At 45.3% G+C, this 17,751-nt stretch overlaps 1 protein-coding gene across 1 annotated transcript in view; it reads right to left on the bottom strand.

Annotated features, from left to right (window-relative positions):
- LOC129343111 (protein argonaute-1) overlaps positions 1-17,751 on the bottom strand; it is a 63,105-nt gene that overhangs the window by 17,724 nt on the left and 27,630 nt on the right. Inside the window, exons 3-11 of the mRNA XM_054999128.1 lie at positions 16,232-16,352; positions 13,869-14,050; positions 12,971-13,107; positions 11,069-11,203; positions 7,812-7,899; positions 5,714-5,861; positions 5,189-5,308; positions 1,480-1,602; positions 466-599 (exon numbers count right to left, since the gene is read on the bottom strand). Coding sequence (XP_054855103.1) covers positions 466-599; positions 1,480-1,602; positions 5,189-5,308; positions 5,714-5,861; positions 7,812-7,899; positions 11,069-11,203; positions 12,971-13,107; positions 13,869-14,050; positions 16,232-16,336 — 1,172 coding nt within the window. The 5' untranslated portion in view covers positions 16,337-16,352. The remainder of the gene's footprint in view (positions 1-465; positions 600-1,479; positions 1,603-5,188; positions 5,309-5,713; positions 5,862-7,811; positions 7,900-11,068; positions 11,204-12,970; positions 13,108-13,868; positions 14,051-16,231; positions 16,353-17,751) is intronic.

Genomic DNA, 17,751 nt, shown 5'->3' with positions numbered 1-17,751 from the left:
CAGAATGGCACAGTGGCCAGCATGCATTATGAGGCTCTGGCCACAGCCACAGAATGGGTAGGAGGCAGAATGTGCGGGGAAACCTCTGTTTCTCCCATGCTGCAAAATCAGGCTTGGGAAGAAAATGCCACCTCCAACAGCTGATCAGCATCTATCCATTTCATGTGTTTGGAACACTCACAATAATTTTGGCCATAATTGGATAGGCAAATGTAGCTTTTATTGTAATAGATCCTCAGAGAAAGGAAACATGGCTGTCAGTACAGGATCTAGTCTCAAAGCAGCACAATCTGCATTCCGCAACTGGCCATGAGACAATCCAGAATTATTTCCAATTTCTCTCAAAGAAAGCAAAAAAAGTCTGAAACAAACGGGTACGTTCAGGGGATACTTTTTATACAAAATGTGTATTTTTTACACCAAAAGCCCTTTCATACAACCCCCTCCCATTCCCAGCTCACTTACTTCAGGACCTCTTCCCTGCACTGCTTCTGAGGGGCAAAGCAGGCGATGGCCCAGACTTTGATCTCGATGCCATTGTAAAACTGCTTCCCCCTCATATCCCAGACCCCCTGGTTGGGTGTGGCGATTGCCCGGTTCTGTGGAAAAATAAATGTTTTACGCTATCACATCCACTTTCTTGGGAGGAAGCGCACTCACGCGCACACACACAGAGTATGGAATTTTACCCCACACAAAGGAGTCTGGTCTGTCAAGTCAGAGATAACGTGATTCATCTGGCATCGATCTCTATGATGAGCCCCTCCCCCCTCACCAGCCACTACTGAGTAGTCCCCCCCCTTTCCATAGGAGTTCACTGTAAGAGAAGTTTACTCTGCAGGAATTTTTTAGTTGCCATAGTCCAAACCAATGGGAGCAAGAAAGTTCAAGTGGATGAGAGCAAGTTCACCATTACAATGAGGCTAGAGTGGGCCTGACCCAAGGTATATATAAGGCTTCCCAGCCAATCCAAACGGAGGATTTGGTAACCAATCATGCCCCAGGAGATTCCTGAAGGAACAGGGAAACAAAGCAGGAAAAGGAGTCTTTCAGGCCTTGTGTGTTTCCTGTATGGCTTCAGGTACCTGGAGGGTTCTGGTTCAAAGAGGTTACCCCTCACCATGCTACCTACTGTGAAGCCAAAAGAAGGGCTTTAGTTTGCCACCTTCCCTGCCGCAATCTGTACGCTCAGTTCATCACTAGGGTTCACTACATTTTGATAAAAGAATCAGAGAGACTAGAAAGCCACCTGATGCGATCACTACACACCCTTCAATTACATTACATGACTAAATGGGTATGATGGCAAATATAAAAGGTAAAGAGAATCTTATTCAGGCATAACCTTTGAAGAATGGTTATTTCAAGCACTCAAGCCTCACCACAAGCATCACAACACAACTTTCTGTCATCACTCCCCCAACCCACTCCCACTAATCCAAAAAGACATAGCACCCAACTGGCTTTGTTTCTGCTTACCCGTCCTCCATACTGTAAAATCGGAGCAGGAAGAACCCTCCCGGTCACTTCAGTCATGTCATCCTTCACCTTTATGCCAAACTCCTGTATGTAGGGGTCCAGGTTATAACTGGCATTCTTCATCTGAAAAACAAAGAGGGTTAAGTTGCACTAGACAGAACAGGTGTGCTGGCAGGTACGTGGGCAGAGAACAAAGATGCCATTGGAGGGCAGAAAACACAGGCAATGTGTGATGTCATGTATAGTTTAAGCCAAGAGAGGGGAAATACCAGCAGGACGTCCACATCCAGTGGAGACTTAGCAGGGGGCCCCAGAAGGATTATGATGCTAGATTTTGCTAAAGTATGGCAGGAAGCTCCACTCAAGGATTCGAGGGATTCTATCATCTGATCCAAGTGATTTTGCAGGAATGTAAGATGAAATGAAGGAAGTACGCTTCAGCTGTAAATCTCCCCCAGCAAGTTCCTGAGAACATCGGACACATGTAAATCATGTATGGAACTGATGGTTCCTGAAAGTTGTAAAACGGGTCTGCAACCTAAAGTTCTAAAGCCGAATGTGGCTCAGAATGGCACCAAATACGGCTCTTCCAAAAAAAAAAAAATGAAGGTCTGCTGGTGGGGTAAGAGAGATGCTAGAAAAATCTGTATGTGAGAGAATAGATGGCACAGATATTTATGAGACTAAAGGGCTTCTTAGGGATGTTTTACGGAAAGTGAAATGAGATAGGTGCCAGGAATTCAAGTGCAAACCAGGTGCAAATTTATACCAGTATACACAAAAACAATTGAGCAAGGAGCTCCTGTGTATATTTATGACTTACATGATTTCATACGCACCCTTTCCTGATAAAGGACTCACAACAAGCTGTGTTGGGGATGTAGGAACTTTGGTTTATTAATGAACATGTCAATTATCAGTAATGTGAACTTGCCTGGCAGTCTGTCCCCTTTGGCTCAGTTGTATGGTGCCTGCTGAGCCACGCCCAGTTACACAGTGGGGAACCTGCAAGGACTTGCAAGGGGGTACTTCGCTTTTCCCTGTATCCCCTTCCCCACACTATTTCCTCTTTCTCTCCTCCTGGCAGCCTCCATATGGTCATCTTCTCTTATTCAAACTAACTGAACAACTTACTTTTATCTGCCTCCCATCTTTATCTGTATTTGTTAATATACTTCATTTATATACTGCCTTTCTCCCAAGTGGGGACCCAAAGCAGCTTATGTCATTTTCTTTGACCCCTATTGTCCCCACAACAACCCTGAGAGGAAGGTTAGGCTGAGTGTGTGTGACTGGATCAAAGTCACCCAGTGAGCTTCCACAGCAGTGTGGTGATTTGAACCTGGGTCTCCCAGATCCTACTCTTGAACTATAACTACTACACTACAATGGCTTGGTGGGGGGAAGGGGGCTGCTGTTGAACAGCAGCAAACAGGAGGGCCTGGATGAGTCATACAAGTTATGTGGTATCAAGTTATTCAGTGGTTGCTTCTGGGCTTGGCCCCAACGAGTCCTCCCTCAAAGGCGGAGCCGAAAAAATCCCCCAACAGAGCAACCAAGATGATCAAGGGGTTTGAGCACCTTTCCTACGAAGAAAGGCTGGAGAGTCCAGGACTTTTTAAGTTTGGAAAAAAGGTGGCTAAAGGGAGGGGCATGTCAGAAGTTTATAAAATTACTCATGGAGTGGAGAAAGTGGATAGACGGAACTTTTTTCTCCTGCTCCCATAATACTAGAACTTAGGGGCACCCTATGAAGTTGATGGGAAACAGGCATAGACAGAAAAAAGGGGAACACTTATTTACTCAACAAGTAATTAGATTGTGGGATTGACTGACAGTGGAGGTGGCGATGGCCATGGGCATGGATGGACTTTAGAAGGGGGCGAAGACAGACTCATGGAGGCTTGATCCATCAATGGCTACTAGCCAAGGTTACTAAAGGGAACTTCCATAGCCAGAGGCATGAGCCTCTGAATACAAGTGGCTAGGGGGCAACAAAGGGGAAAGGTTTGGTCTCTATGCCCTGTCTGCTGGCCCTTCAGGACAATTCGTTGTTGGCTGAGCGGAACAGGATGTTGGGACTAGATGGACCATTGTTCTAATCCAGCTGGGCTTTTTAATGGTCTTAGTTCTGCAACCATGAGGACTAGAGCCTTTTAAAAAATAAAATTTAAGTTTTTTCACAAACTTACTACCCAACAATCCAACGAAACAAGTTGCCCACCTTGCACCTGTAAAGTTCAACAAGTTGTCAATACAAGACCAGCAGCATTTATTCAACACCTTAGAGTGTTCAAAGAACTTCACACATATCATAAATGTTGTCTTCCTTTCAACAGCTCTGTAAGGTTATTACTAGCGGTTTGCAAAACAAAACTCCCAAACTGAAGATATACACAGAAACTACTGTTTCGATTCATTACCTTGATTATCCAGAATGGTAATACAAATCCAAGATGCTTGCAATAACGAAATCCCCTCCCTGAAGAAAAAACTTGTTTTTTCCCCAAGTTCTGATGCTTACCAGCCAGGCAGCATGAGTGCATGCTTTTCTTTGACTGTCTTGATTTCCTGGAAATGGCATCTATCCCTTCCAATCAGACCCTTGCAAGGGAGGAGCAAGAGTATTCCCAGCCAATCCCAAGCTGCAGAGAGCTGCTATTCTCCTTCCTCCTTCCTTTGAGGGTTGGAGAGAGAGTTTTCTTTCCCTCTGAAAGTAGAAAGCCTGGGCTTGTTCAGGGGCCCGTAGAATTCAAACCCTTTGACCAATTTGCTTGAAACTGGGGGGGGGGGGGGGGTTCTGAGGAACAGGCAGAAGATGCTCCCCTGCAATTTTAGTGATATTTTTCACAGTTCCATTAACTTGCTCCTGTAGCAGCGCTGCTGGATCCAGTATAACCCCTAGACTCTGAAATGAGTCTGCAAGGGTCAACTGAATCCCATCGAAAGTGGGGAGCACAATATCCTTCAATATCTCCACCTTCCCAACTAGCATCACCTCCATCTTGTTTGTGTTCAATTTTAATTTACTTGTTTTCAGCCAACTGACCACAGCTATCAGGCAGCAATTTAAAACCTCTACTGCAACACCAGGGGATTTGATAGAGAGACAAAGCTGGGTGTCATCTGCATATTGATGACATCCAATTCCATGGCTACAAAAGATTTTTCATGAAGGCTTTACATGAAGGTTGAATAGCCTGGGGAATAACATTGTGCCCTGTGGACCCTCACAAGATAGTTCTTACACTGAAGATAGCTGGTCTCCAACAGCTACCTTTACAGTCCGTTCCATGAGGAATGATTTAAACTAGTCCAAAGCACATGCCCTAATGCCTACTTCTGCCTCCAAATGCCTCAACAAGATAGCATGATCTACTGCGTCAAATGCTGCAGACAGATCCGGGAAGAGCAACAAAAAAGCATGGCCTTTATCTACATTCAGATGGAGGTAATCAACTAAAGCCACTAGGGCCATCTCCATCCCGTAATGTGACCTGAAACCAGACTGAAAAGGGTCCAGAGTTCCAGAGTTATCAGAGAAGACCTGGAGTTGGTCTGCTACTGGTCCATCATTTTGCCCAGAAAGGGCAGATTAGAGAAATTGCAGTAGCTCACTTCTTCAACCCACCAGCCAATAACCAGCCCTATGAAATGACTAATGCCCAGTTCCTGCTTCCCTCCCACAAGAGCAGACAGAGATACATACCAGGCGGCTAATTTCCTCTTGCCTATCTGGAGCTGACCTTGCGGTTGCTTTGATCATAGTGGAGGTCTGATTGTCTGTTAGTTTCTTGATGCAGCGTTGGCCAGCCACGATGTTACACACCTGGCAAAGTATGGAACAGAGGTCAATCAGATTTTCTGTCTTGTCCTTCTGCTCAATGCAGCCCCTTCCCTAAGGAGGCTCATAATAATGAAGCCATAACACACACACGCATGCATACAAGGAACAATAAACTGATTAGTAACTGTGATTAGTAATAGCAACGTAGAAAACAGGTAAGTTTGATCAAAGGCCCACCTATACTAACGAAGGACAGTGTAACTCAGGCACTTGATGACCAAGGCAAAGAAAACCTAACCCACCCATAGGATAAAAGTTTACAGAAAATACATTTACAGAAAACAAGTGTGCATGCATGCTCACATGCTCACGCATTCACACACATGCATTGCAAGAGGAAGGCCAAAATTCTTCCATGCATCCCCCTTTCCCAGAAGGGGCCTTCACCTCCAGAGGTAAGTATGTGTGCTTCTGCTCCTGGCCGACCTGAAGACACGGCAGGTGGGGGTACTTGAGCTGCAGGTTGTACTTCTGCTTGAAGTATTGTGCTACTGTGCACTCCACGGTCTGGCCGCTCTCCAGCTGCAAGGGGAACCTATGTGGAAGGAAACAGGGGCTGCTAAGGGACACCTGCCCACTCACCTGGGAGAACACAGGCTACAATAATTACAGAACTTCAAAGGGCAGGGGAAACAAGGTGCCCCAGTGTGCTGCAAGGAATTAAACAGATAAAAGACTTCTGGGATTCCCAAAGATACACTCCCAGAAGAGGCCACAACCCTGCACGATTTATTTTACGAAGTTTATACCTGCCTTTCTGCCCTCACATGGAGCACCACAGGTAGCTAAACAAATTTTAAATATATATATAATAAAATCACAACTTAAAAACCATTAAAACCAACAAAAACATCATTAAAACAAGAGCTAAAATATATACAAAAAGATAAAATCAACCCTGCTTGATTTATTCTATAAAATATATACCTGCCTTTCTGCCCTCATATGGTGCACTAAAGGCAGTTACACAAATTAAAAATATACATAATAAAATCACAACAAGAATCACCAAAATTCACAAAATACATATTTAAAACAAGAGCTAAAATACATATAAAAACTTTAAAACAACCATTAAAACATTTACTTCTCCAACTTCATTTCCTTCAGTCTACCTATCCTGGTAGCAGGCCGGAGTACCCAATCATTCCCAATGAACAATCATCTGTCAGAACTGTAGCTGCCTTCAGCAGAGGTTAACTGTTGAACCTCTGCATGAATCACTGCTCGGTGACCACCTCCTTCCAGTTCAAGGGGCAAGTCCAGAATTATAAGTAGAAAACCCAAAGGACAAAATCCTTCAAGGATGGGCAACATTTCCTCTTACACACTCATTTTGAAAGTAATTGGGGGTGGGGGGGATGACATGTGCTTCTATTTCAATTCAGAAGAAAATATATGACTCTCCCACTACTATATTAATTTTCTTTAGTGCAAACAGACTGTGCTGAGTGGTATACAACATACAGAACTGATGTGGTCCCTGATCAGAGGATCTATAATGTGAGTTAGATGGGTAAGAACCAGAGACAGGAGGGGAAGAAAGGAAGGGAGACAATATGGAGACCAGGTTGGAAGAGTTAGACTTGCTGTGAAAGAGTACAAAAGGTAGATTTTGCTAAGTAAAAAGTGAATCTTGAGAAAGCAACATAAAGCAAAAAATGACTGACAGCAGATTCACTCATGCAACTGCACTGCTTGGTGCACTGACTGTACACTCAATTAGCAGCTATATGTGTGAACCGAGTTCACAAAAAAACACTGTATTTGCAGTGACATCACTAATAGCCAGTTTTGTGTAGTGGTTAAGAGTGACGGGACTCTAATCTGGAGAGCTGGGTTTGATTCCCCACTCCTCTACTTGAAGCCAGCTGGGTGACCTTGGGTCAGTCACAGCTCTCTCAGAGCTCTCTCAGCCCCACCCACCTCACAGGGTGTTTTGTTGTGGGAATAATAATAGCATACTTTGTAAACTACTCTGAGTGGGTGTTAAGTTGCCCTGAAGGGCGGTATATAAATTGAATGTTGTTGTTGTTAATATGATGACCCACATCCAGTGAACTCTCAATTTGCACATCTGACATCAAGTGATGAACACACATGTGTAAACTAGCCCAAACAGCCCGGGACAGGGAGGGAGGTCAGTTCAGACATATGTGGGGAAAACACAGAGGGTAGAAGCTACAGGTGGGTTTGCCAGTGTTCTTCACTACTGCCTGCCCATTAGGAAACTTTCCCAATTACACTAGTTTCCTTACAGCATAGTGCCCTTCTCCCAGGACAATGCGCACAAGAAAACACACACAAATCACGTGAAATACTCTGTGTGCAATACTAGGCTCTAATGATCGTCCATGACTTCAAACAGAACTTTCTTTACCTTTCAATACTTTACAAAAGCTGCCAATCACCAGGCAACAAGGCTTCCTTCCCCCACCACATGCCCTTCTCTCCCCCTGTCCCCTCATCCCTTTGCGAATCTTACGTTTGATGACTAGCTGGCCGACGAGTAACATTACACACTCGGTACTTCCTCTTCATCTGTCCACAGTGAGTTACCTCCACTTTTAAACCTAGGAGCAGACACAAGTTTTAGTTGTCAGGAAAATGTGCTGTGTTTGTTTCTTCTGGAGCAAGTATTGCTTGTTTGTTTGTTTGTTTAGCCCACCCTCCTCATGAACGGGCTCAGGGCGGGGTACAATAAAATGCTCAATAAGCATTTAAAATATGTATAGATCACAGACTCTAATCTGGAGAGCCAGGTTTGATTCCCCACTCCTCCACCTGAAGCCAGCTGGGTGACCTTGGGACAGTCACAGCTTCTCGGAGCTCTCTCAGCCCCACCCACCTCACAGGGTGTTTTGTTGTGGGGATAACAATAACATACTTTGTAAACCGCTCTGAGTGGGCATTAAGTTGTCCTGAAGGGCGGTATATAAATCAAATGTTGTTGTTGTTGTTGTTATCCACCTTAGTGCAATTAGTGTGGCTCTCCCTTGTTATCATCACAACAATACTATGAAGCAGATTAGACTGACAAAAACTGATGATAGGTCTTCATTTTCTGTGCTGCTTTGCTCTCCAGTCACGTGTACACCACAAGAGCAGTCGCTTTGATCCTACTGGATGTAGCTGACCTCAGTACCATATCCTACATAAGTGAACTCAGACTGTTGGGACTTGGTTCTTCAGCATCTTTTTATATGTGCCTTGTATGCAATTTTGTTTTGGTCCACTTGTCTGCTAACATCTTATTTTCAGCCCAGTATGTAGCAGGTATTGATAACAGCATCGCAGACACCTTCCAGGCAGAGCATTTCTTTGCCTTGGCCAGACCCTAGACCCATACGCAGAGGACCTGTGGGGACTTGGGAAAACACCGCAATGCAAGGAGTACTTGCTTCAGTCGCCCCCTCCATGCTACAGACTTACTCAGCTGCTGCCTCAAGTTTCCTGGCTTTCTCTGCCAGTTTGGGGAGCAGGCCTTCTGGCCCATAGCGGGGAACATGGTCTTGTGATATCTGGCCTTCCTAAGAGAACAGCATTTTGTCCCCAAGACCATGAGTAGCCATGTGGCAGTGATTTCCTTTTTCAGCAAAGTCTAAGGCTTTCCAAATGCCTGCAATTCCTTAGCTACCTGATGGGCCATTGAGGGCTCAAAGAGGAACACACTGCTCCCCAAGGGCCCATCACTTGGCCAACCCTTGCCACCCCCACCAGGAGACTTCCAATCACCTGTGGTCAGCCTTCGGGGTCCTGCTATTTGAGGCTGCTATCACCTTGCCCTTCTTTGGGGCCTTCAGGGTTGGGAACTGGTAGCCAACTCCTGGCAATACAAGCCTCCCTGGGGGCGGGGACTACCAGCAAGTTCTTATTTGCTGATCTTAATGCTCTCCAGGGTACATATGGGGAGAGATAGTCCCTCAGGTATGCTGGTCCCAGTCCGTTTAGGGCTTTAAGGGTTAAGACCAAAACCTTGAACCTAATCCGGAACTCCATGGGGAGCCAGTGCAGCTGCTGCAAGATGGGAGTAATATGTGCACTGTATGGTGTGCCCATCGGACACATGCAGCAGCATTCTTGACCCGCTGTAATTTCCGAGTTAAGCCCAAGGGAAGCCCTGTGTAGGGCGAATTACAGTAGTCTATTCTGGAGGTGACCGTTGCATGGATCACTGTAGTTAGGTCGTGGGTCAACAGCTAGGGCGCAAGCTGCCTGGCCTGTTGAAGATGGAAAAATGCAGACTGGGCAACTGCTGTGACTTGGCCCTCCATAGATAAGGAGGAATCCAGTATCACTCCAAGACTCCAGACTGATGGGTATGCCAATCAAAAATGGTAAAACAGAACATGTACCAGACACAAGCTCTCTGTTTGCTGTCCAAACATTCAGAAACAGCCAGTTTACCAAGAAGTCTTCTATTAACCTCCTCTGCTCGGCCCCCCACCCCCTGCTGCAAGCATCTCTGCAGGAATGGCAGCAGTGATTTCCCCGATTGGTGCAATTTCCTATAAAGTTACAAGCAATTCTCCCATTCATTTTCTAAATAGATGAATCAGTCCCGATATGCCTTTCTTCCTGCTCCAGTTCTGCAGAAATCATTATGAGCTGGACTGTGTGTATACTAAGGAAACAGAATCTATGCAATATTTGAGTCTGGTGGCACCTTAAAGATCAACAAGATTTCCAAGGTTTAAACTTTCAAGAGTCAAAACTCCCTTTGTCAGATACAAGTGGGAATGGAGATCCCTGAGCCTTTATATCCCAGACAGAAGGTGGGAGTGTTGTTGCAAAGAAGGTGTCAGGATGGAATGGTCCAATGCAGAATGTTATCAGCTTGACTGCAGTAGGGGAGAAATGCTTGGAAGTAGGAAATGCAGAAGATCAGCATCTATAGCTGTTCTACTTTAGACCAATATGGCTACCCACCTGCAAGAATCCATGCTGTCAGCATCAGTCACTGTACCTCTCTACTTTTTAAACTGCTGATTGTGCATTTCAGGGAGAAGCTTCACACCTATAAACATTTCTGCTATGTGCCCCAACACAGTTCTACCTACAAAGCCAATTAGATAAAATTGTTCAGAAGGGGACTCTGAAAATTCTAACTTCTAACAAGGATGCATGAGCCGGTCTCAGCTGCTAAACTGGAGGAGAAGGGAGGTATAGGAGCTGAGGCCTGGGGAATTGCCAAGCCGAAGGGATAAAGCAGTCTCCTAGAGTGAAGCCAGGCACTAGCAGGCACTGGGGACAGAGTTGAGGGGATGAGCTTTTGCTCAGTGGTAGAACATCTGTTTGACATGCAGAAGGTCTGAGGTTCAAACTTTGGCATCTCCAGTTAAAATGACCAGACAGCAGATGATGTGAATGTCCTTTGACTGGAGAGCTGCTGCAAATCTAAGCAGACGATACTGACCTTGAGACACGTTTGGTCTGTTTCAGTATAAGGCAGCTTTACTGAGTATTCTATTGAGTGCATCCGGGCCCTACTGTAAGAATCACTACAGTTCAATATTTCTGCATCTAGGTTAGACTTAAAGAACCAAACAGCACCCCTTCCATCCTCAGTTTTAAACTGCTGAGCAAAAATGGTAGTCACAATTCTATAAAATCTACATTTTGACCTGAGCCCATGTGCATCGTTCCCTTCTGTCCAGCCACTCAGGTCCACAAGCTGTCAGGTCAACAATCCACTTTGCCAAACTGATCTAACCAAACTCCAGAGAATCTCTACTTGCTTACCTTTGATCTCCTTGGTGAAGCGCACTCTCTGGGAGTCAGTCAAGGGCTTCGGCTGCTCATCAATGTTCCGAATATCCAGCACCTCGCACATGAACTCGATTACAGGCTGGGCCTTGTAGAATGCTGTTGCTGATACTGTTGGAGCAAGCAGACAGATGGCTCATCAGCCATAGAAGCATAAGAGGCACCAGCGTTTCCTACGATCCTCTAAGCACCAATGTCAAGAAGAAAAAGGGGGCAGGAAGGAGGGCACCTACCTTGCCTCTAGAGGACATCTATGACTTTGGAACATGTCTAAAATCCTGCAAGCAGGCAAACTTAATGTTGCCATCAGCTACAGCCTTCAAAACCCTGTGATGTGAAAACTTGTGGAAATGCCCTCTTCTTTAGTAACTGGCTTGGTTCTGTGTCTTGCTGCTACATGGGCAACTCTTGAAGGATCTTCAGGTCTACTTGCATCATCCCTGCTTCACTGCTTATCTCAGACATAGTATTATTATCTCTTCACAACAAGTCACATCCAAACAGATCATCTACAGTTTGTGTTTGACTGAGTTCTCAATTGGCTATGAACCACAGTTTGCAATCCAGGCGCAGCTGAAAAGAACGATTTGTTGCAAACCTAAAAATAAGCAGCTCTCTGTCTGACAGAGCAGGTGCAGCAGGGATCACACAAGCGAGCCAGTGGCACTCTCCCCACCACCATGGTTTGCCATCATGATTGAACAAAGTCACTGCATACAAGAGTCCTGATGTCAAAGGCTGTGCATCCCTGGATCAAGCCCCAAAAGGTAATTTGGGAAACAACTTGGAACAGCAAGCTTCTGCTCTGTATTGCTAGATAGATAATACCAGTGTTCAAGATGAAATTTGACTCAATCTAAACTCCAGCAAATAAAATCCAGTAGTTCATCCTGACCTTTGGCAATGGACCCTCAGTCCTACAGGCCATGGAGGGTTGTTCTATCCAGCCACGGATCCCCTGTTCAAGCAGTCTGAATTCTCTGCCTTACTGGGTTGGATCCAGGCAGCTTTCTCCCTCAATCTTGCCCTCATCGCATGTGGCTGCTGTTCATGTAGATCCCATGAGAGCTAGCACAGCCTCTCTTAAAGTGTCTCTACATGAGACTTCTTACACATGTACTTCATGCATCAGGAGACGCACCGTTAGCTGGGAAGCGTAGTTTTAAAGACAGAGCCAACAGAGATCGCTCTGGAGGGGACAGATTCTCTTACAGCCCTCCACCGCTTCTCACGTGCCAGACTATCTCCCCTTCTGGAGCCTTTGCACTGCCACCCTCACTGCTTAAAACTTTGAATTAACCGAGCCTCAGCAGGGCAAGGCTCTGGAAGGGGAGACAGTTAGAGTGTTGGACCGCAAACTTGGAAAACTGGGATGGATCCTACCCCAAGCCTCCTACTCCGCAGAGCAAAGTCTGAAGTCTTCGTCCAGCTTAAAGAGCCTTCCCTCCAATAGAAGAGTCACTTAAGCTGGTGGAAGGCTCCTCGGAGGGTGTTTGGAACCACTCCACTATCAGTTCAAATCCCTGCTTGTCATGATGCTTGCTGGGTGACCATGGGCCAGTCACAGCCTCTCAACCTAACCTAGCTCACAGAGTAGTTGTATGGGTAACATGGAGAAGAGCAGAACCATGTACACTCCTTGGAAGAAGATCTGGATAAAAATACACTAAACAAATTTCAACAATACCAGTGCCTTTAGGATACTCACAAAGCAAGTCATAAAGGCAACAGCCTCCCCTCTGTCTCCAGCATCAGGGGATTCAGATATAACATGTTTGAACATGGAGGTTCTGTTTTATCATGGCAAACACAGGTGCTGGTAAACCTATCTACCGCCTGTGAATCTGTACTGGCAGGGATCGGCAAGCGTTCAGTTACCATCGATGTTCAGCATCATCTTCCACATGGCAGGTCTAACAGACTGGTGGAATCCAAACCAGACTTCCCTTCCGCCTCCCAGTGGGTGATAGTATCCTTCAGGGGGAGAGAAAAAAGAACGACCCACCGGGGTATACCTGGGGGAGCCAGAGGAAACGAGGAGCGTTAATCCACTACAAAGGCCAGTAAATTAATGCCTAAAAATTACAGCAAGGTAAAAAATGCTTGGGAAGTTGTCTGGGCCTTAAAACTTCTCATAACTGTATCCAGCCTGAGCAAAGGTTCAGTAAAATCAGCTGACATGACTGCAGAGACTTTATTCCTGCGCAGCCACAGGAGACCCAGAGCTCCCTGAAGCTGGAAGAAAGCTGCTCAAGCTAAACAGCTGTGCGGGGTGATTTAAAGAAAAAGAACCATCCGGAGAGAGGGCAGGAGGGGTCTTGAGAAGTTCTCCATCAATAGTTAGCATCAGGATAGTAGACATGTGAAAATGATTAAGAGTTGTATTTCTATTTAAATCATAGTACTAGGTATGAACTTGCATCTATGAATGTAAGCATATGCACATATTTGCACATTTCAAGGGTTCATGCCCTTTTAAGTTAACCTTATATAGCCAGTCTACTCTAAAGTACACATGTGGTTCATTTCTTTCCTCCATTTCCATTTCCCCTAAACCTTTCCTGATAATTCTTGGGAAAGGCATTCTCTGAAGAGATTCGAGATTGCTTATTCCCCTTTGTGCCCTCCCAAAACTACAATTCCCAGGATTCCTTGGTGCAGGCCCAAAATGTAGAAGATATAAAATCAACATGGGGGGGGGGGGGTAGTACATGAACCTTACTTTGTGAAATCACCTCCTTGAGTTCCCCTGCTCTTGCTCCAGAAACAGAATTACCTCATGGAGGCCAGGTGCCTCATGGCAACATCGAGGGCCTGCACGGACTCCAGAGGCACAGGGATCTGCCCGCTCACCAGGGCTTCATGCAGCATCCTCCAGCTGACGATGGCCATCCACTTGATGGAGACCTTGAATATCCTGTCCTTGCCTTCTCCCGGAATTGTCACCTCAAAATCAACCTATAAGGAAAAACCAGAGGGGAACAAAAAATGTCACTTCTGTTCACAAGGTGTCAGGATGTTTCCTGTCATATTCTGCAAGGCCTGTTTCATTCTGTATGACTCTGATGTTAGAAGCTGTTCTCTGTCTGGAATGAGACAGCCTACTTATCTCTTCCTCAGCTTGCAGTTTCTCTTTCGCCCGAGAGAAGGCCTCATGGCCTTGAAGTTTCTCACACATCATTTCTGCTATGTCCTGCTGTTCATTTATTAAACTTAGCTAACTGCTAAGTGGGGGGAAGTCTGGGGCTGGGCTTAGACTCCTATATATGTTACATGCTTGTAGAGAACCGCCATTCCTGACAAGAAGCGTAATAGGGAATGAACTAGTAACTTATCAAATAAAATGCTTTAACTCATGCAGTTCCTGGACTCATCCAGTGAAGTCTTTGAGAGTTACTTGGCAGAACCTCACACAAAGCCTCACTCAGAGGCCCTGAATGACCCAAAGGAAGGGGCAGAGGAATTAGAGTTGAATTGTTTTATTTAAAATGTTTATATTCTGGTTTTTCTTCTGGGGGTATGCCCTCATGTGGCATATACCATAAAACTCTTGCATTTCAGAGGGTAAAACAACCAACTTTTGATTACCATTCTGCACTCCAGAATGTTCAGAATCCTTAACAACAACAACAACAACAACAACAACAACAACAACAACAACAACATTCAATTTATATACCACCCTTCAGGACAACTGAATGCCCACTCAGAGGGGTTTACAAAGTATGTTATTATTATCCTCATGACAACCACCCTGTGAGGTGGGTGTGGCTGAGAGAGCTCTGAGAGAGTTGTGACTGACCCAAGGTCACCCAGCCGGCTTCAAGGGGAGGAGTGGGAAATCAAACCCAGTTCTCCAGATTAGAGTCCTGCCCCTCTTAACTACACCAAACTGGCTCTCCTTCCTGTATGTAATTATGCTGTAACTCTAAAGTCAATTGTGTTATTATAAGAGATCCGTGTTCAAATCCCCACTCTGCCATGGAAACTTTCTGGATAACCTGGAGGGAGTCACTCTCAGCCTAACCTACTTTGCAGGGTCATTGTGAGGATAGAACAAGGAACGAAAAACTATGTATGCTGCCTTGATCTCTTTAAAGAATTTTATCTGGCCCTCCCTCCAAACATATGAGCAGGACCACACAGTGCTCACAGCAGAGGCAGAATTCAAACCAGAGATGTCACAATTTATAGTTCAGTACCCTTCAGCCGCTACAACACACTTATTCTCTGCTCTTCAGAAAAAAGAAATACAGTTGAGTGTCACAAGCTTCTGATTACAAGAGCACCTTTTTTCCACCCCAAGTAAAGGCAGAAGCACACTTTAAACCCTAAAGAGGCTTGTTGACAGAGTGAGAGTGCGACTCACCTAGCCCTGTGCTTCTGCATGAGTCACTGCACTCATCCAAGGTCACGCAATTCTGCTGTATATTTGCAGTAGAAGTGACAACTGCTTCACATCTGAAGCTAAGCCTGGGCCAGATCAATCCAGATAAGACTCATCAGAGGGCAGCAAGGCCAGTGCAGAATGTCATGAAGAAATGCAGCAGGCAGACTATAGGACCATCAAGGGAGAGGGTTGCCATTTCTCCCTTCCTACCACACATTCAGCAGGAGGCAGAAGGTACAAAGTCCTTCTATTCAAAGTTGGTCAGATACAATCCCTAATTATCACACATCAGGACACAAGGTTTCCAAATAACTCCTACTTTTAAAGTGGTTTGTGTGTGTGTATAATTATTATTATTCCTTATTTACACACTACTGAAAGGAGCCACAGCACAATAGTCTGACTTTAAATCCGCAGAACAGGGTTGTTTACTTCAACAATGGGTGGAGAAAATAATCGACAAGCAGCAATGCAGTAATTAATTATAGACAGTTAAAACATTACAAAGAAAGCAAGCTCTCAAGTTCCACAGAACCCATTTTCAGGCAGTTACTCCTGCCCCTCCAACCTGAAGAAAAGTTCTGAGAAAACTGAAAATTTGTCCAAAACCTTTGTGATATTTTAATAGGTCACAAGTATTTGTGTAACTGCTTCCTTTGGATTTCTCCTTTAAAAAAAAAACACTCTCAGGTTTTCAAAATAAAAACGCCTCAGCAATTCACCCGCCCAACAGAATATTCCCCTCATACCCTTTCGTTTCCAATGGGCAGGGCAGTGACCGTATAAATGTTCTTTTTCCCATCATACACCGGCTTCCGATCACCAAAGATCTGTGGCTTGAAATGTTGTACCATGTATTCCACAACCTCCCTGTGAAAAGACAGATTGGTGGAGAAAAACAGAAAAGCTAAAAGGGATGGAAACCGCTGGTTGGAGAACAGTTCTGGTTGGGAACATCTGAGGCGGCTGTAGCCATGAGCAGCCCTACCAAAATCTAGACATGGCAGGTTAGGAGCTTCCACTTCACAGGCTACAGCCTTGGAGTTTTGCAGGCCCTGTGCAGTGGCCCAGGCCCCTAATATTTATACTAGGCCTGCAGAAGGCAGTTAAATCCCAGAGACTCGGGCAGGGCCTGATGAACCTTTCAAGGGAGCTAAGAGCAACATGTCTCAACTTAAGTCAAGTACAAAACAGCCTGCCCCTTTCATTCTGGCCCCTCACCCTAACTACACAGTACACTGTTTCTGGCTCTTCTGAAATGGGTGCGTGGGGGCCTAATTCAGATATGGCTTGATGCCCCCATGTTGTTTTCACAACCTTGAAATGACCCAGGGGCACTATCTGTGCTGTCAGAAATACCTCCACGTTTCCCGTCTGGATACATATTTTATCCTGACAGGATAAACAGAGGCTCCCCAGGGGCTGTTTCATATCAGGAAAACAGTGTAGAGGAGGGGGCTTAGGTGCCTTTTCCTCAAGGTCCCAATCCAGATCAACCTTTTTGTGCCTCAGAATTTTCAGCATGGAACACCCAGTGCATGTCTGGTTTGACAGAGGGCCCATAAACAGTGTAATGAGTTATCAAGCCCTCAGATTCTAGACTTTCCCATGAAGTCCTGGAGACGATAAGACCTCTTGGCCAATTAAGTTTTTTTTACATTGCCTGCAAATCACTGGTAAAGAAACTAAACCAAAAGCTATTTCAAAGCAAGAATTGCTTCCAAGAACACCACCATAGTGGTTTCTTGCTTTGATGCTGGCATATGCCGGTACTGTAATGCACAGGGGAAAGAAACAGAAAACTGAGGATTCCATTTTGACACATAACCAAACTCCACTGGTGGAAGTTCAAGAGCCTGGCGTATATTTCAGCTCTGCCCAGAGATTCCTATATTAGTGTCCGTCCTCAAAACCAGGGATGGGTGTACACAATAAGAACATGAACCACAGCTCTGCTAGATCAGACCAGTGGCCCATCTAGTCCAGCATCCTATTTCACACAGAGGCCAACTAGCTATGTTGGAGTGCCAACAAACGGACTAAAAGCGAAGACCTTTCTCTGATGCTGCCTCTAGGCCGAGTTATGTTTCCTTTGTATACGAAGTTTCCCTTTACTCACAATGGCTAGTAGCCACTGACGGGTCTCCCCTTCATGATTCTGCCTAACCCCCCCCCCTTGCCTACCTCCACTGACAATGAACTCCACCGTTTAATTAATCATCGAGTAACAAACTATTTTCCTTTAGTGTGTTCAGAATTTATTGCCCCT

Source organism: Eublepharis macularius, chromosome 15 (genome assembly GCF_028583425.1).
Source record: "Eublepharis macularius isolate TG4126 chromosome 15, MPM_Emac_v1.0, whole genome shotgun sequence".
Taxonomy (NCBI): Eukaryota; Metazoa; Chordata; class Lepidosauria; order Squamata; family Eublepharidae; genus Eublepharis; species Eublepharis macularius.
The sequence above is the reverse complement of the archived record's forward strand: the minus strand, read 5'-3'. Positions and strand labels throughout refer to the sequence as shown.